Source organism: Pithys albifrons, chromosome 9 (genome assembly GCF_047495875.1).
Source record: "Pithys albifrons albifrons isolate INPA30051 chromosome 9, PitAlb_v1, whole genome shotgun sequence".
NCBI lineage: Eukaryota > Metazoa > Chordata > Aves > Passeriformes > Thamnophilidae > Pithys > Pithys albifrons.
In genome coordinates, this window is record NC_092466.1 from 24,360,347 (window position 1) to 24,381,321 (window position 20,975).

Here is a 20,975-nt window from a genome sequence, read left to right on the forward strand (position 1 = left end):
ATTTAAATATATATATATATATTTATATATATATAAATTTCAGCAGCAGCAGGAAGATGGCATATTGTGCTGAGAAGGACTCTTCAACATCAGACAGAGCCACACAGCTATTGGTGTAACTCTCCCACGCAGATGTTTCTGCTTTCCAATGGAATAGTTTTTAGCATTTTGTTCAACAACCTGATTACTCAAAACAACTTGTTGTTTTCAGTGACATTACAGTTCTCAACCATCTCTAATACCTGTCTATTACTTGATCAAATTTTTCATATTAGAAGTAAAATTAGATTACAGAAAATTGTTCTCTATATAATAATTGCTTTGTCAGTTTTCAAGAAAACTAATTTTTAGATATCCCATCATGTAGCTTAGATGAGCATCTGAGTGAAAGTCTGGAGTCCAATTAAGCAGAAAAAGATGGCGCCATCAGGAAGATAGCACTGTTTCCTACCCCTGTGAAGGACACAGTCAATGGCTTTCTGGACTGAGGTAGACTTAAAACTCCTAACCCCCGTGTTATCAGACTGAGATGCCTGCAGTCTCCTCTGAAGTATTTAATCCAAACTAAACATATATTTTGTTATAAAGAGCCCTAGTATAACTTTTAAACACCTATTGTGCCATCAAATAATCTAAGCTATTTCCAAGTGACTTTTTCCATATTTTCAACAGAAGCATATCCTTTAAGCATATCACTGAATGACCCTCCCCGAACTTGCCATAAAAATGCATTTATATACTTTATTGCCATAATTAAATGACAACTTGCTTCCAAAGTCCATCCAAATATGGTGCTATTAGATATGCAGGAGAAGAAAGCAAGACTTTTCAGCAGACAAGCTCTGCTTTACCTTTGGCTATGCAGGGACTAGGTACTTCCTGTATCACCTCGCAAGAGAGCTAAGGAAGATGAGATCTTTGCCATAGGAAACCAATGTGTTGGGTAAAAGAGTGAATAAAATTACTGTCCTATAAAACACTGGTCAGACAGGGATGACTGATTTGTTGTGTTTTTATAGGATACTGTGTGCTTACAGTTGTGCTCAAAAACATAATCCGTGAAAACCCCCACAAAACACAAGGAAACCTGTCAAAAAGCATGCTGTAGAGAAAAATAACTTTGTTCTATCCTGTGACTAGTATCTCCTTGAAAATTCATTTTTATTTTTGTTTACAATAAGTGAACAAAGAATGCTCCACGTGCTCTTTCCTCTCTTTCTAATTGCTGCTTCTGAAGCTACAGCATAAATGCCATCACTGTACGCAAAATGGCCCATAAAGTTTTCATTGGTCCTATTTCAAAAATTAGAAAAGTATTATTCATAGAAAAAAAGTAAACTGCTGTGTCTGAATATGAAAACTATAGAGGTTGGCCCAAACCTACTTTTTGGTATAGCTTTTTAGCATTGTCTATATGTTATGACAAAAACAGAACAATGTTCATTCTGCCAAGGATTTACCACTCACTAATCTCACTAAATTATTTAGAAGGTAAATTTACATTCCAAACTTGAGTCCCTGAGAAAATACATGTAGTAGCACTATATTTCTCCCAGTCTCAAAGTCTTAAGATATTGAACCATTTTCAGAAAGCCTGGCAATAGCAATAACAAAACCAGTCACTAGATACGTAAACATTAACTTTCCTGCTTTCCACCACCTCAGGCTATCACAATGTCATATTCCATAAACCAAGCAGAGATATACCAGTAGCAAATGAATAGTAGAGCTTTACATAAAACCAGAGTGCATTAACTAGTAAGCATCATATATTACAATGAAAATATTATTTTTTAATCTTACAGTTGTGTAATCCTTTCGAGATACAGAAATCCACATTCAAAACAGGTGCAAAATATGGCTTTTTTAATTCATTGATTTGGGAAGAAAAGAAAAATTAATTTTACACCTTATGGATAATGCTACTGAAACGAAAATAGTCCTTGAAATGAGAGGTTACACCTCAGCAAGCTAACCTTACAGAGACATGGAACTGAAGGTTGGAAACCTGGGATTTGTTTTTTAAAGTTACCATTGCAGCTCAGTATAAAGTAGTTTCCCTTCCTGAAAAGTGACAAGTTAACATCTTATATAATTTTCCCTGGCATTCACCAGGAACAAATTGCACTAAAATCAGGAATATGCTATTCTGAGAGGCTGTAACCATAGGGCAGAACAAATGATAAGAACAAAGGCAAAGGAAGGACAAAGGCCAGATCTAAAGCCTGACTCATGCTGCAGGACGTTGGTTTAAAAAAAGACTTGCAATTCTGCCTGTCTTGCTCCTGTGAGTCACGAGGCACAGGCCGTAACTGCCAAAGAAGCAATGAGCATACTATGAAATAAGACTTGAAAAGGAGTCAAGTAATTCAGTTCTAATCAACTGTATGATATAATGCATCCTATTGATTGCGTCTTCTTTAGCCTTTGAGTTGCACAAAGAATATAGTTAAAGAATGGATATGAGCAGATACATACAGATAATTATGAGAAACTGGTTATGAAAATGATACACCACAAAGTTCTGTATGTGATTGTGATCCAGGTGCACAAACCCAGTAATTCTATTTTCTGCCCCTATGGATGCTGAACTTCAAAAAATACCTATGCCTGTCCTAAAGTGATGTCCTTTTACTCACAGTTTAGAATGACTCCTTGCACATGGTGTAAATTTATATTGTAACAGCAATAAACAGAGTACTTCAGACCAGTTGTTGGATTAAGAATTAAGGCATAAAATTTCATAGAAATAAAAGATTCTGGTGTGTTAACTGCTTTTTGGAAGCAACTGCTTTTTGGTAGCAACTTTTAGTTCACCCCAATGGAGTACTAAAACAGTCTTCACCTCTTCAGTAGTGTATCATGTTTACATACAAGGTCTGAAAAGTGCAAATATTAAATCATGACTAAGACTGAGTCAAGAATAAATGCACTAATGGAAGTAGCATTTACAACATTTCAAATTCATGTCAGACAGATGCTCAGAAGCAGAGTAACTTGGTGATAATGGAGAACTAAAGACTGAAGAGTTCTGAGTGCCTCCTAGCAGAAGACCAAACCATTTTACTTTCAGTCATCTGTGCTATTATGTGATTACAATCTTTTATTTTCAATATGATTATAGTCTCTAGATATCCTGACTGATACGCAAAACACCTTCAAATCAAACTTCACACTTAAGATAGTACACAGGTGATTCTTTTCAGCTAAATATCCACAGTGATACTACAATATTATTATTTTTAATAAAAACTGCAGTCCTTGCAGGATAATGATTTAAAAAATGCTGTGTACTAAACCTGTCCATGTACAGCACAACTCCATCTGCCTTACTTGAGAACAGCTGATTTAAAAAGAAGGCAAAATAATTTCCGTGTATAAATAATCTATACCTGCAACAAGAAAATGGCTTTAGAAAAGAAGTTTTATATACTAGAAATTTTACTTATATAGAACCCCACATTTTTCTAAGTTTTAATGTTATTTTTAAATTAAAAGATACATTCTTCTGTCTTTTTATCTGTCATCTGTTATACTTTTACCAGTAACAAACAAAAGAGCTGATGAAGTCAAACAGGCTGCTTTACCAATATTTCAGGTTTCGACTTGAAGTTGCAGCTACAGAGATATCATTAGAACACCTGCTTCTGGCAAATGCCTGTGCAGTTTTGAAGGCAAATTAAGTTTACATAGTTGGAACTGAAACTACTAAGAAAATTTAAATTCTTTGGTTCATATCCCTTTAGAAATATTAAAGCAGACAAGATTACTAGATAAATTTAGAGGAAAATGTTTCATAACTATATATAACTATGTTACTATGCACCATATACTATTTACAAACACAATGTATTGCCTTTTTAAAAAAATAATTAAAAACTAAATGCCTGAATGTAAACAAAAATGCACTCCAAAGTTTAGCAGCAGCTTCGTTAACACTGCTCCATATTAAAAAGTTCCCTGAACAGAAGGAACTGGGAAAAACAGCAGAAAGTTCCCAAAGCGTGCACTTAAAAAGAATGAGTAAATCCTGCCCTCTGAGAATCATTAGCTTTATTGGCAGACCTTCTGGTGATCCATCAGGTAAGCCCTGCAGTGCAAGTAGTTATGGAGGAGTCAATAACTTCAGAGACACTTTTGCGATGCAGAGATGTCTTTCCATTTATGGACTGCATTTCCTCCACTGCATTTCTATTTTTATTTCAAATTTGAGACAGTCTGATACAAAACGCTGCTGAAGGTGATAACAAGGTTAATGAACACTAAATGTCTCAGGGTCAGCAGTGAGTCATGTAAAAGCCCAACATAACATAAGAATGTAAATGCAGAAGTACTAGGGAATGTTAAGCATTTGAAAAACTGATTTGAAACAAGTGTCAGAATATGACAAACTATGAAGGATATTGTTTCCCTGACTTAAGTCAATATTGTATGAAACTGCCAGGTGGTATAAATATCCTGCAGTTCAAAACCTCTGAAAAAGCCTTAAACATTTTTGCTCTAAGAACACCTTCCTCTATATCCCAAATTTTCCTATTCTATATGCCATCTGACTTTGTATGGCAAAATACTGCAATTCCAAAGACAGAACAGCGGATCAAGGAACAGATTATTAGCCATTCAACTAGTAATTCTGAAGTGTCACATGAATAGGAAGGTCAGAGTTTTGCTCATATTGATACCTGAAGCACTAAGCACAAGAAGTCGTCTTACCAATGGGGTTTTGATGTATCAAGTGACAGTCAAGCAGTGCATCTAAATAACCATATTAATGAAATTTCTCTTTTAAATTTGGAATTATAGTAAGAGTGAAAATCCTAATCAAAGCCTCTCTTGACTTTTCTTAGATTCATATATATATAAAGTGGAGCAAAAGAATTGCCAAAAGGTTACTGGAAGGATATGAATGATCTGATTTATAAAAACCTCCAGTCTCAGCTGAGTACAGAAATTCAATCAGAATTCTCTGATATTCAGAAAGAACAGCCACTATAAAAACTTTCTCAAGTGTCATGTGGAGTTTTTAACTTCTAGTCTTTCTTATGAAAGCTCAACTATCTTTGCATCAGTTTATATCAATTCCAGTCATAACAGGCTTTGCTTATGATTAATTCAGTCTTGCAAAAAGGTCAGGAAAAACATAGATAGGCAGTTTGGGTTTTTTAATTACTTAAACTGCATAATGCATCTTCTCTTAATTCCACCTAAACCAAGACTCATGCACAACAGAGCACACCAGATGATTGGTGCCGAATTAATGAGAACTAGGTGGACATCGCAGTTCATTTAGTCTGGGGCTTAGAAGATAAAATAATGCCTTTGAGCAGTGTTACAGAAATTAGAAATAAAAAATGAGCTAAAAGTCAAAAATGGGAATCAAATCATAAAACCATAACCATAACTCTCTTGTTCTAGGTATTAGGACTTCTAGTTTGGCTCTTATGCAAATATCAGTTATACTCCTTATAAAGTTGGTTGTGAAGAGCAAGCACTGAAAATTCAAAGTTGAGAGGATCCAACTTAGCAACAACATTACTCAGCTGCAATGTATTGAAAAAACGAGTTAAAAAATTCGTGAAAGAAGATATGGGGAGAAAAAACTACTGGATAATTTGCACAGAATATATTGAATGCCTGTAAGGAACTGTACAAGTTAACATACTACCTGGGAGCCAAGAAAAGAAATCTTATTTTCAACTGGTCTTTCAGCTGACTTTTATAGATAAGAAATAATTAGTTAAATTTAAAAAATAAATAAATAAAATCAACCCTCTTTCTCATATTATCATTCAGTAAAGTGTGTTGATTGGTAGGTAGGTAGCTCATGAAAATTTGGAAAGCAGCTGACTAATGATAATGCAATTATCCTAGATAGTACAAAAGGTATTTTTAAATGCCCCTCATTCAAACAAATACAAATGCGAGAGGACAGCATAAGTGTGTTCCCTAAGCAGTTCAAGAAAAAGTTTTCTCCTTTTACAATACTATTCCACATTCTATTAAAGGCAAAACTCTACAGTCTGGGCAGCCTGCAATTGAGCAGAAGAACTCAATTACAGAGACTGAAAGACCACTGAAGCCATTAGAGAACCCAAGGGCAGACACAAAGTAATTAAACTGATAATAAAAGGCAGAATAAAAAGAAAACATTAGACTGTTTTTTCACAAAACATCCAGATGTTGAAAACATATTTTAACTAGGCAGGAAAGCACATGGAGAGAAGAAAATTACATAATATCTTACAAAAAAATGCAAAATGCTTGACTATTAAAAGAATTTGCAGTGATTTACTTTCCAGCATAAATCCCTTGATATCCTATTATTATCCTAGAGGCAAGTATGACTGAATAAAATATGAGTAAAAAGTTAAAATCAGTTATTATAAACAACTTAGAATTTTGAAGTCCATCTATATCAAAGTGACATTCTGTTTTTCTGAATCAGTAAATTTAGTGGACTATGATCTTAAATATTTATGGATCAATGTCCAGGAAAAACATGAACTAGAACATTAACCAATGATGACAACACACAATTTGGGTCTATCTGCTGATGTTCTTTTGCATGAAACATGAAAAAAAAAGTTTAGTCTACAGCATGGAAACATCTATCTGGTAAACACATGTTGAAGACTCTTTAGAAATTCTAAATATAATAACCACAAAAGAATATTAAGACTGCTTCACCGAAGAGAGGGTTGTTTATAAGACAGGAAGGGCTTACTATGGAATTTAAATTTAGGCCACTGAACTGAAAACATTGATTACATTTACTGTTTGAGGGAAAAAAGTCCTAAATAGTAGTATATATTTCCTATTTAAAAACAACAGAATTCAAAAAAGACTGCAACGCAAAGACATTTTAATTGTAGCATTTTATGACTTGCAACATGGTGAACATTTCAGTAATAATGGTGAAAACACAGAAACATCCCACATATATATTATTTTATCATGTAGAAAATGCTAATCATGTAATCACACTCAGTTTATAGAGTTCCAGAGGCAAGTTAATGTTTTTTCCATAAGCTTAAAAGAAGTAACCATGAACCTATTCATCATTCTCAGACAAAACAAAGATTTCTACGGCAAAATAATTAGGTGGTCAAGATAAAAAATTATATTTATGCATATATTTTAGAAAAACAACTTATGCCATTAGCTTTTCCATTAAATGTCATGTTTGAGTGATGAAGCTATAAATAGTGATGCAATTTAGTCAGCATTGCCATGGCACTCATTAAATGGGCCAAGTACCATGGAGTCTTAAAATGAATCTGGCATGTCTTCCCTGGGAGTCTTGTAAGGAATGTGTTCTTGACCTTAAGTAATTTAATATTTCTATTAATATTCTGGCTAATAATGTTAAGCAATGACACCAGAGGACATAATGCTTGATAATGAAGAGAATAAGTTAGTGACAAGCAGGGCTTGGGATCACGTGTAAACAGGATGGCAACAAACTATATGCATTTGATAATAGGCAACATTTGTTTGTAGGTAACTATAAACTTAAGACTGAATTATTATTTTTCTCCACTAAAGAAGCATTCTTGCTCAGTCAGGTTTTAGATGAAAGAGTTCAAATTAGCCAATCCAGCCTATAAGGTAATACAATTGTATCAGCTACAATATTAATTTGCAATAGCTCCTCAAAATCCAGAGACTATGACTAGTTTTGGGCTAAGCCTGCCACTCATTCATGCATGAAAAATCAAGGTACTCCCCTAACCATTGCCCCTCCCCATCAGAGAAAAAGAGATAACAGAATATATTTGGGTGATTTTTCTGTGCAGTGTTAAGTATCACTCACAGACAGTGATAGACCAGGAACAGAAGGCAGTTTAAATTATCCAGTTTACTTTGAATTCACAGTTGTAGGGAAGCAAGCACTCAGTTTGTATGAATGTCAGCAGAAGGCAGACACTAATGACACTTGAAGCCAGTGCTGCCCTTGGTTTTCTCCTCTGCTTGGGCCTTTTGTCGAATATTAGTTCTCATCAGTGGAGGAGGAAAAAGTAGAAGCATATTGTCACAAATGAGTGCAACTATATCCATAAGAATTTGTCATAGATGTTGACAAATACATATTTGTCACAAGTTTCCCTTCTGCTATTAATATTGTAGCAACTCAAAAGTTTGTGGTGAAGTATCATTTTAACTGGTACTCTGTCAAAATGTACATGCTCTGTGACAACTGAACTAATTAAGGTGCCTAGAAGTAAGCAAAAATGTTGTCTTCTGTACAATGCCAATGTGATACAGTCCATTTAATGACAGATTATTGAAAAAATGCCAAGCACATTGAGCCTTCAGAACTACTTTCATTAAATTCATTCTGATACCTGTTTGAAGGTATTTGAAGTGTAGAAAGAAATTTTAATGCACAGACAAGTAGTGTACGTGAATATAAACATAAAATTCTCCTCAGAAATTTTAGAGAATTTAGCTTCCATTATACATAAAATAATTTATTTTGTAACTAAAATGACACAAAATACTTCAAAAATGTATAAAATACACTAGATTTGTATGAAATATTGTAGAATTTCAATGTGCATTCAAAGATTACACCAATAGATGGCAGAAATGCACAATACTTACTGAACTAAATCATTGCAAATGACTGCAAATGTAAAGTGCTAAGAAAGGGATAACTTTGAGACCTGCAAATGCATCAAAATGCAGTAAATGATTGCAAAGCTGTGAAGTGCAAAAGTGATATCCCTACAAATCAGTTATCAGAGGACTTCTTTGTGTCAGTATAACTAAATTCCATTAAAATAATCAAGTTTTCCAAAAGGAATAAAGTGCTCTACAGATGCAAATATGGTTTCAAGATGAGGTATTCTGTAGAGGCTATTACAAGAAAGTCTACAGGGTATTGACACAAAACTTTGTTTTCATGTCACAGATTTTTAACTAAAGCTTCATCTTGAAGAACACTTGTCAGATGGGCAGGAGACTTCACACCATTCCCTTATACTATTTTAATAAAACACACCACTTTTTCTTCAAATCTGTCTATCTCTCTCCATGGAGGGAAACAAATTTCATTCTCTGACTAACCAAAATACCTGAATTTCTATCAGAGTTGTTGGAAACAGCCTTCTCACATCAGGAATTGATACTTAAACCACAAGTCTCATTCAAAATTAATTGAGATGTCTGTAACAAGACCTGACAGAATTTGAGCAAGCACTGGGAAAAAGGATCTGCTTCCATAACTGTTCTTCACCACATGAAGAGATTTGTACTCTATGCTTTGCATGTGCCTACATTTACATCTGTTGTCTGTCTTCTTTCCCCCACTATCTCAGATTATTTTCTGAAAAAAATAGCATAGCATCAACCTAAGACTAAAAGGGATATCAGGGAAGAGGGATAAATAAAAAAAAATATCTTCCTGATAATAGAATTCACCAGGAATCAAAGAGTTTATCTTCCTTGAAATTTTGTACAGTAGAATAGATGAAGCATATGGTCAGGAAAAGGAAATGGATTGTTTAATAGTTATTTTCTACCCTTAATTTCTGTGATTCAATAATATGTGACAGTATCAAATTCATCTATTAGGTTTTATTTCAATCACTGTAGGTCTAGTAGGCTGATTCTTCCTCATTCACATATCCTTGTAAATGTGAAGCCAAGATCATATTTTTCATGTTTAAACTTCCTCTAACAATATCATCCTGTCAAGCAATTTATTCCAATACATACAGCCCATAAAATCAATATTTCCTATTTTATAAGCATACAAGGCATTTCAGTTATTTGAAGTGTCTTTGCTATCACAGAAGATAGATTAACAGTTTTAAGTAATGTGTAGAGTGTTTGTAAATCATTACTAAATAAAACTGGAAGCTTTCCACTTGTTCCAGGGCTCTCCAAGCTATCCAAGATCTGAATCTGGAACTTAGCTAGTATAATCATAAGAACTTTACATGAAAAAATTTTACCATGACATTATTTCTCCCATTGCAATTTTTTTTCTGGTCAACTTTCACTTAGACTATAAAGACAGTGTACAGACTTAACAATGCAGTGAAATAATTTAGTGAAAATTCACTGTCAAAATTTTCTCAAGAGCCAGAACCTCCATTCTTTCTACTACCATTCTTCCCTTGGGAAGATTCTCTCCACTCCACAGAATCTTGCACTTGAAGTGGAGAACCATCCTATCACTATCAGAAATTTTCTTGTACAGAACTTTGAAAGCAAAATTTATGATTTTGTAGAGCAGGGCTTTAGTTTATGAGCAAATTTCTACACAAATCCTACTGCTTGCAGAACAGTATTGGAAAAATGTCCTGGTAATCTAGATGCAAGGGAACATCAGAAAACACACTGATGTTTGTATCTGTACCATTTTTAAGTCAGAGAATAAGAAATGTTTATACAGCATAATAAATCACTATCGCTGCATTACAGATTTATTAAAATTTTCTTCCCTATCTCTACTTTTCCCAATTTTTTCAATAATATGTAGAACTTTCCATATGTCAGATGTATTCTTTAAATGTGATTCCTTTTCTTATGCTATCCTATGCTAGCAAAAATGATACCCTAGAAATCCCTTCTGAAGGATTTATCAAGTCCAAAAATTTTACTTTTCTCAGGTTCAAAGCACTGTTTAGCCTTCAGCTTTACTTTAGACAGTGTACATAACAAAATCCCTGGAAACCTTTCAATGGAAAAACATAATCTGATGTGTCTTTCAATACTGAATGTTGTTTGCATACTGGTTTCTAGGTGAAAGATTAGATTTGGAACAACAACTTCTATGAATACGATTAAAAATTTCATTCATATATAGCATTTCAAGGTACAAAAATACATATTATGAAAAACTAAAAAAAGAGTTGCAGGGAAAGTGAAAGCCTTCGTGTACTAAGAGCTACATAGCAGGTGAGTGGTAGCACTTCTGAACCAGCATAAGAACAGAAAAAAACCACTGCCTTTCCACTAGAGTACATTAACAGATGATAGACCTCGTGTCCTCTGCTATGTTTCACATCTTTCTATAAACATTTAGTGCCCTGAAGGCAAAGTTTAGTTTTTATTTAGGATTTTATTTAAGATGGTTTGGGGTTTCCTAATTTGCTTAAACTGTGTGTCTGTACAGACACAAATGAGTTAGCTAAAGAGTTCTCATGAAATTGGGAATTCAGGGAGCCACAGCAGTGACTTTGATTCTGTCTCCTACTTCAATGAACTCATCATGGCTGACTGACATAAATCAATGATGAAATAAACTGGAAAGACCCAGATGCACAATACATTCCAGATGTTTTATTGTATTTGGGCTCCTAAACGATCTTGAAATTTAAAGCATATAAAGGAAACCTGCTAAATCAATAACAAATTCTTAAAATGTGCAAGGAATTACTGTGATACACTAAATCCAAACCTGTTAAATGATTTTCACACTGCCTAACATTAAGCATTCCCTATTTACTTGCCTTGTTTAAAGGCAAACCCTGCTGCAAGTCCTACTTACAGTCAGACAGGTGGTGCAGAAACCATGTTAGATGTTCTGAGTCACCCTCTGCACAAAAATCTCTCAATTACAAGAATTATATAAAAGGCAAAGAAGGTCTCTAACCTGAAACTGTAAATAATATCATCGAAACCCCCTCCCTTCCTCTCTAGTCACACACTCAGTCCTACCACTGTATTACCTACAAGTATGTCTGAAGTGTCTGAGCTCCACAGATAGTAATTTTGCTGTCTCTTTAAAAGGTGTAAAGTAATGCACAATCTTCACGAATACACTTCAGTGTGTTCACTGAAAAATTCTTTCAGCACAGCTGCTTGCTGATCTAAATTTAAGCTATGTTAGGAATCCAAATAATTCACATTTTTTGAATTAATGAATTATTTCACTAAGGATGATTTCACTAAAATGAAAACCCCTTTGGAAGCAGGTGCAAACCCTGTAAAAATGTCACTCATAAGCTGACTACATTAAAAACAAACTAATTTTTTTTGCCTGAGCGGGCAGGTGATAAATGTCTCAGAAGGATTCCATGAGAAAACAGGTAAAGTGGGACTATAAACAAGAAATTAAAAAAAAAAAAAAGAGATGTTGGTGTAATTAAGATATTTGGAAATCCTTTCAACCCTATGAATAAATATAAGTAAAATACTTAACTCTTCCTGCAAAATTACATAAATCTTGTAAAAACAATCCAGCAAAAACTGCTAAATGTGCAAACCCTCTCATTATCCCTGTCGGTACTGTAGTTAGATTGCTGTGTCACCATGAGTCAGTCAATTATGCAATTACTTTCATAAGGGGTATTCATCCCAAATAATTACCTCTTGGCCTCATTTCCCAGAGTCTGTGGTTTTGCTCTTTTCTCATTTCATATTCCTTTTCAATGGATGCTGTGATATTTCCTTAGACAGCATTCATTTTCAAGGATTTCAATCTGAAAGTTTTGGGAAACTGTATATTGCAATCAAGTGTGAAAATGCTTCCCTTTAATTCACATAAGGCAAAGAATATGAGGTTAAGCTACAGCTACTGAAATCAGCAATTTTCTTTTAGGCATAAGCATGGTTTTTATTTCCATACCTTCTTTTTAAATTTTATTTCCTATCCTAATATGTAACTCTATGACATTTTCTCCTTCAAAAAGCCTTACTCAGTTTCCCATACACAACAAAAGTACATGATAAAGACAGTCATCATATGAGGATGTGTAGTGATATTTTCTGGATGTTTTACTGCTCTCTTCTCTGGCATATTAATAATGACTGATATATATATAGTATGACCTTTACCATGGTTAAATATTTATTAATTTCTTTTCATAAAACAGTAATTCATTAATAAATTTTGTATCTTTAAATGCCTGTATCAAGTTGAAAATATTATAAGACTATTAAATACCCTCTGGCTTATTTTCCTTTGCACATGAAGCATTTAAGATAACCACTCTTAATTTCTCAGATGAGAAATTTCAATGAGTGCCTGTACTTCTGGAGAAATGAATTGTCAAACTGTGAGGTTTCATATACTGTCTAAAGCCATGGCATTCACATAATATGCCATTTTTAGGAAGTTTCTTCCTAATAAAAAATCTCAAATTTTACCTAATGAGAAAGCATGTGCAATTTGTACAAGAAACTTCAAAAGTCACATTATGGATGTCCTTTAACCGATTTGTCCTCTCTGTTTCATTTTGTATCCCCTTTTACAAATGGCATACTTTTTCTGATGTGTTACTAGCAGTCCAACAGAAATATTAAGTGTCTAACCATATCTCCCAAACATGTTGCTCCAGTCAATTTAAAATTTAGCCGCATCGGCTCAAAAATGCCATGAAAATGTGTTGATTTCATTGTTGACAGTGATTCATGGCAATCCAATTCAGTGAATGAATGGTCTGGATCACCTGTTCAGGTTGCAAGCTGAGACAACTGCATCAAATTTGCTGTTTTATAAAACAGCCTAATGTTACACAGCACTTCCAAGCTGGAGCTCTACACCACCTAAAGATCACATTAATAAATAGAGAACAAAATGGACAAGTGCCTTTTCTGACAAAACCCACCTTTCTGCCAAAATGGTAGATTCATTGTAAAAACAACTTTGGTAGTATTCTTCTATTTACACACTGACACAAGATTAAGAAATTCTCCATCAAAATGTGCAAAGATTCAGTAATGTTAAACAGTTAAAAAGAAAAAATTATTTCACTTACCAAGCCAACTTCTGTTTAAATATACTGACACAAACACTGGAGGGACCGTGAAGAAATCTACCACTGAGTTAACTTCTAGCCAAAACCATAGCTTGTCATTGGCTGCTATAAACTGGAGGAGGGGGAAAAAAAAAAAAAAAAAGAGGAAGAGAGATGAAAGATTATGCTTGTGCTGATTGCAAGTATGTATAATATTTTCTGTTCTAAAACATAAAACTGAAAAGTTAGTGTAGTAATTGATGGTTTAGGTCAGTGCAGACAAAACAACATGTCTGACTAGGAAAAAGTCTGTATTGTTCATTGCTTGATAATCACATTGGTATTAAAATGAAAGGTCTAACTAAAGATATAGATCATGTATGTTATCAGCTTTAATATCTGAGCTAAAAATATTTTGCCACATTTTTTATCAATGTATCAGTATTACTAAAGAAGTGTAGGCATATATAAAGTGCAGGAATAGACCAACTCTTCACTGGTCTTGCTGAAGTAGTTATCACAGCATTGAGGACACTGAAACTAGATTCGACCTCACCGACCGGCCCTGAACTTGTACAGTTTTGACCTTTTATTATTTGAGAATGTTCTGGAACAGTTTCACTTACAAACTATTGGTCTCCTTAGTGATCTTACATTCTTATTATTACATTCTTATTATTTATTTATTCTAAATGAAATGCATTGATTGTGCACTTTAGAAATTACCTTAATTTTGTCCAGCCACTTTAAAGTCAAGCTGTATGCAAAGGTTCTCACTGTCTAATAGCTATATTCCCTCCCTGCCTCATGCTATCAAAGACATCCACACTACTTACACGCAAGCCGAAGTAGAGTAGGAAGAACACATTGAAAGCCATGTCGATCTGTAATGTGAAATCTTTGTAGAAATTCTGGCAGGACTCTATTGGGCTATTTGAAAGAAAAAGAAATCAGAATAAATTATCCATATACGAGTTTCTAGTCCGCTGAAAATTTTTTGCATTTCATATAAGACCTTGATTCAGAAATCATGTTTCTGTTTTCTGGTTGCTTACAAGATACAAGCAAGCATTTCAAAGGTATTATTTCATTCATTCAAGTTAGTCATTCATACAGTGTTTATATTCACCTGTTCAGGTAATATCTCAGAGTTAACATGCAGATACCTTTAGAAAAGGACAAGCAGGAGAATACCTCAGGATCCCTTAACGCCACATTAACCCTTAAAGAACTGACTTCTTTCTAAAGGAGATACACCTATGATACTTTAGGAAAAAACCTAACAAACACACAGCTACAGTAAAATATTACATGCTTTTTATTAATGTCATAATATAAAAACCTTTAACAAAATAGTAGTTGCTTAGGAATACATTACCTATTAGCAACCTGAAGTACTTAGCCTTGTAGAATCCCTTGTTTATAAGACATTGATTGGGTTTTTTGATTTTTTTTGTATGGCTATTTAATGTACTTTATGTACAGTATTATGAACTGAGTAGAAAAGCAGCATAGCCCACTGGTAAAATTAAACAACAAAATAAATTGAAGAATTCGAAGCAGTACTCTAAGGGTTAATTTCTGCATGCAGGTTAATTAAAATACCCTTCTGTGTGTCAGGCAGCCATAGCAAATTCTAGCTTATTTTATTATGTTTTATTTAACAGTGGGACAGATCCAAAGCTTGCTCTATACAAACTGGTACTTTATAGATATACTTTTATCTAAGGAATCTGATAACTTCCACAAATATTATTAGTGATTTATTTGTGAGGTTTCTAAAATAGGTTGTTGAAGCCACAGTCTAATGTTGCAGCCACAGACCAACGTGAAAATAATGTCCCAATATATGTTGATGTATATACTACAAATACATAATGTCCCAACACATAGACATATATACACACACACATATATTGCAAATGATCAGGTGTTCATCACAACTGTAATAAAATGGGAAACTAGAATATGACCACTTGATCATTTGGAGCCCTAGAAAATATCTTTATAAAAGCAGAAATTTGTTGGCTTTTCAGGTCAAATAAATCACTGAACATGAATGTAATACCAGTTAGTATAGCAGTAGCTCTACAAATATAATGCTAGACTGCTCAACAAGCAAGATTCTATGCATTATGAGTGTCGGTTACCTAATTTAAGGCATAAAAGATATTATTTAGACTACCAGGTCATTACACATGCAGCCAAATTTTCCATTCCTTGTATACATTACAGGTCAAACAAGTTAAGTACAGCATGCCCTCTCCTGTCTTTAGATGCATGTATGTATACAGCAAAATTCTCCTTGATGTACAATAGCTTTATATTTTCAGATGCTTCAGTGCTATAGGATTTTTTTAAAATTGTTTTTCAAAGTCTACTTGCAAACACATCAAACTTATGAGACATTTCTGTTACAGTTCAAATAAAATTGTTTTACAAGAGCGGTCAGAAGGGAAGAGAAGCCAAATGTTAACATATAGCACAGCAGACAGCACCTCATACTTTGCAAATACAGCTTTAGCTACAATAACAGTTGATGGAATCCGAGAAACCAACAGGATCATTTTCTTTATGGCATTATTGAGAGCAAAGGATTTTGTCAAAATAAGGTAGGTTACACACTGAGTCAACTATGTACCCTATCAAAAGAAATCACAGGAGTATTGGGGAAGCAGAATCAAAAGCCCTGCACCAACAGAGAGGCTTGGACTCTTAATTCCAGGTTAGGTTCCTGCAAAAGCTGTAGAAATTCACTGAAGCTAATGGAATTGCAGAGACTTATAATTAGGATAGAGAGCTCTTCTTTTCCACAGTTATTTGGTACTTAGTGTTAGATAAGGTCACCTAAGGTTGCAGCTAACAGCTGCACTTTTGTGTCATTGTCCTTTACATAAACCTACAAGACCTGACAAATAAGCTAATGCACAATACATTTTCACCTTGTTTGCAAACCACTTAATACAGTGGACCACAATTCTGATTTGAGGTTCTTGTTTACCTAAAACCAGAACCGCTATTTCTGCTAGTCATTTCCTTAAAGTTTCCCTCATTTCAGAGATTATGCCTCTCTTTCAATTTTTAAGTTATCTATGCCAAAGACAAACACAACATCCTTTTTATTTTAAATAATGATTTTGTCAGAAAGGCATGCCACTGAAGAAATATTCTTTTTTCTCACAGGACAGATTATACAAGATTTCATATTTTCCAAATTTTGGTGATATTCTTCAGTTTGGATTTGTTTTGTTTTCATAAGTAACTCATATGTGATCTGAAAGAAAAATATGGCCACTGATGTTTATCATTGCACCATTCAGTCTGCTGCAGAAAGGAAGCCAATTTGAAACTCATCTTTACATCAAGTGTCCCAAAACCAAAAGTGCTATAGTTCTTAGAGTTCCAGGCAGTAGTGTACTAGGCTCTCCTGGGCTAAGAATATGCTCCCTGTTTTATATTAAAATCACATCCTATGGGAAGCTCATGGAGCAGATCATCTTGAATGCCATCACATGGCACATGCAGGAAACCAGGGGATCAGGTCAGCCAGCTTGGGTTTATGAAAGGTAGGTCCCTGTTTGACCAGCTTCATCTCCTTCTATGACCCACCTGGTGGGTGAGGGAGAACGTGTAGATGCTATCTGGACTTTAATAAAGTTTTGACATTATTTCCCACAACATTCTTTTGGAAAAAATGGCTGTTAATGGCTTGGATTAACAAGGTAAAAAAACTGGCTGGATGGCAGAGCACAAAGAGTGTGGTAAACGGAGTTAAATCCAGCTGGTGTCTGGTCACTAGTGGTATTTCCCAGGTCTCAATATTGGGGTCAGTCCTGTTTAGTATCTTGATCTATGATCTGGATGAGGACATCATATGCATCCTATGTAAGTCCACAGACAACACCTATTTGGGTGGGAGTGTTGATTTGCTGAAGGGTAAGGCTCTGCAGAGGGATCTGGAAAGGCTGAATCAAGGGGTTGAGGCCAATTGTATCAGGTTCAACAAAGCCCAGTGCCTTGTCCTGCACATGGGTCACAACAGCCCCATGCAGTGCTACAGGCTGAGGGAGCTAAGGGTGTTTAGCCTGGAGAAAAGGAGCTTCAGGAGGGACCTTATTATTCTCTATTCTCTACACCTCTCTAAAAGGAAGTTTTAGCAAGGTGGGGGTTGGACTTTTCTATCAAGTATAAGTGATGTGACAAGAGGAAATGGCTTCATGTTGCACCAAGGTACGTTTAGATTTGATATTAGGAAAAAAATATTCACTGAAAGGTTGTCAAGGATTGGAACAGGCTGTCCAGGAAAGTGGTTGAGTCACCATCCCTGGAGGTTTTTAGATGTGTAGATGTGGCTCTCAGGGACACTGCCTAGTGGTGAACTTAAAGGTCATTTCTAACATAAATGATTCTATGATTCTCTAGTATTTATGTGCTCTTTGAAAAAGCATCTTTAATGAAAACAATTTTAACAAAAAACTAGTAGTTATAGAGCCCAGTTATACAAGTATCATAGGAATAAACTACCTCAGTGAGAAAGAGCAACTACAGGAGAAGTAACAGAATTATTCAAGTTGAACTTTACACAGACAGGACAAAATTTTGACAAGGTGTTCCCAGCATCCTTAAACCTTTGCTGCAACTGACACTGAAGCCAGTGCTTTACGTAACACTTTTGCCACAGAATGTACCACTAGTCACTTCGATTCAAGAGAGTTTACTGCTGTTTAAATAACCGTTTTTGTCACAAGTTTACATCGTGTATGTATTATTCTCACCTATTTTTGGTTCATTTGAAATGCTTATAATGCATTGAAATTGTTTTACTGGAATTATTATTTGAATAGTCAACAGAACAGAGGGGAAAATAGTATACTTTTTACCATTTTCTGAAATTAATTGTTTCTCTAAGTATATTAATATGAAACTTCCCACGGAAGATCCCTTCACAGAATATTTACAAAATTTTTGCAATTGTAACAGAGTTGAAAAGATCTTGAGTGGTTTTTACTGTATCATTTCACCTCTTGATAGGAGCTGTAAAGCCCATTGCAAACTTCATATCAAAGCCATAGCATGAAATAACAATCTGTGTCACAGTGCAATCGCTGCCATTATGATCACACAGAAGTAAGGAGGAGTTCTACATTCATTCTGACTTTAGGCCAGGTTTGCCGTCATAGCGACATCTATCTGGATGCTTTTACATAAAATGTTCCCTATAATAATGAGAAAAGTTTTGTCCACCCAATTCAGCACTTGGAATAACTATCCAATATGCAATTTACAGTTCTCTAGTCTTCCTAAGTAAGGAAGTGGATTCCTGTATTTTTGGCACATCATGCCAGTCTGCTCTTAATGGGTTTTTGGCTCTTTTTTTTTCCTTTTCAATAACAAGGGCTGCAAAGACTAAGATAGATACCAATTTTTACCTACGTATAATTTTAAAAGAAAATGAAAAATGTTCATGCTAAGACATATTAATCTAAATACATTTTACTAAGTGTTTTGAAAATAAGAAGTTCTACGTAAAACTTTCATAAACCACCAAAAAGGAAATTTACTGTAATTTCAGGAAAATACTGATGTTAATATCTTAAAACAGCTGCTACTGCTTTGAAACCTTCAGAAACTATTGAAACTTTTAGAAATTCAGAGAATTTTCCTAATTTACAATTTTAACTCTTGGAAGAACACAAATTTGTTTTCTGAATCGTGAAGGAAAAGCCATATCCATCATTGCAAATAGATAAAATATATTTCAGTTCTTAATATCAATTAAATGAAAAATAAAACTCAAAAAGTGATACTATGAAAAATTAGGAAGTTTTCATTTCCCTTGTTCATGACAGTTTTTAGGCTGCACAACAGTGCATTAGATGACAAAAAACGTCAACAAACAGTAAAATGGAGAGTTTTTATCAGAAGGAATGTCCATTGATGAGAGTGAATTTTAAAATTAAATTATAGATATGTATGGAAATAAAAGTTAATGCTGCTAAAATATAAACAGCATAAATGAATAAATAATCGAGAGAAACCACTCAGTATTTAGAAGCTCTTTAGTATATAATCATTGGAAGACATTCCATTCACTTCTCACTTTCAAATTCTATTTCAATGCAATTAATATGTATTAATTTGGGCATGTAAATTTTCTTTGTTCATAAAACTGCTTATAGTGAGGGTTTTTTTCTTCAAAGCCATTTTGTTTTACTGCAACCTCCTCTGTAATATTGAATTCCTTCAAATTTGTTTCTAGAACAAACTCAATTTTATGAAGTCTAGAGTAAAAAAATAAATTTGCCATAAATTTGATGTGACAGTGCCATTTATATTCCTTTGATACATATTTAAACAGTACAGCAAAAAGAAAACTAAGGGGGTTATGGTTAGGCTTTTTTACTGTCTTTCAGTGATGTAGTAGTAAAGTAAAACTATGGAAAAGCCACATGTATTGTTTAGCAAAAGCAATTTTCATTCAGTGCAGAAGAGTTTGTTCCTTTAACTATGATTTAGTTGCACAGCTCAGAAAGGAAGAAGCAGTTAAAACATTCTTCACTGAAACAGGCAAGAACATATAGCAAAATTATAAACACAGATGCCTATCAAATGTATACCTAGGGAAACAAATACCATCATTACAACAAATCACCAAGACTATATAAGAACCAAAGATGTCAAACATCTCAAAGGGATAGAAAGCATAACATAATTTTTCTTACTTCAAATGCTTTCATTTATTAACCAAGTGAGTCCCACAATAAGAAAAAAAATTCTTGCAGTATATATATCCATCTTCTAAATGCAAGATGCTTTGGTAAAATTATCTCATTTTAGAAGGTCTTTCTTTGAGTCATAGCACCAATAAAGTATTTGATGGTAAATGTCTTCTAAATTACTTCACTCTCCCTTGACATTATGTGGTGTGCCATCAGGGAACTTTTGCTATTAGCATTTTCAGTTAGTGCTGCAGGATATGCAGGAAGAGTTAAATTGGTTTCCTTCCCAAAAGGGAAGGACAGTCAGCTGGATCTGGACAAGTCATATTATTATTAAAGATGCAATTAAATCCTATTTGACCATTCAGTCTTGTACATCTTAATCCTTAGCTAACTGTTTCTGCTCTGCTCATGCACACCCAGAGAAATTTCTGCTCCTAACATGTTTCAGTGTCAAACCCTGTAGCTTCTTCAGGCTTTGCCAACAGTTTTTCTTTCAATTCTCTATGCTGACTCTCCTTTGCTTAATGAATCAAACTGCATTTGTTGAGTCATAAAAAATTCC

The 20,975-nt window shown here is 34.3% G+C and overlaps 1 protein-coding gene across 33 annotated transcripts in view; it reads right to left on the reverse strand.

The window, feature by feature from the left end:
* Nucleotides 1-20,975, reverse strand: part of KCNMA1 (potassium calcium-activated channel subfamily M alpha 1) — a 430,172-nt gene that overhangs the window by 168,276 nt on the left and 240,921 nt on the right. For all 33 annotated transcript variants that reach the window (XM_071563747.1, XM_071563746.1, XM_071563758.1 and 30 more), the window contains 2 exons: nucleotides 14,528-14,621; nucleotides 13,713-13,824 (listed from right to left, as the gene is read on the reverse strand). In XM_071563747.1, coding sequence (XP_071419848.1) covers nucleotides 13,713-13,824; nucleotides 14,528-14,621 — 206 coding nt within the window. The remainder of the gene's footprint in view (nucleotides 1-13,712; nucleotides 13,825-14,527; nucleotides 14,622-20,975) is intronic.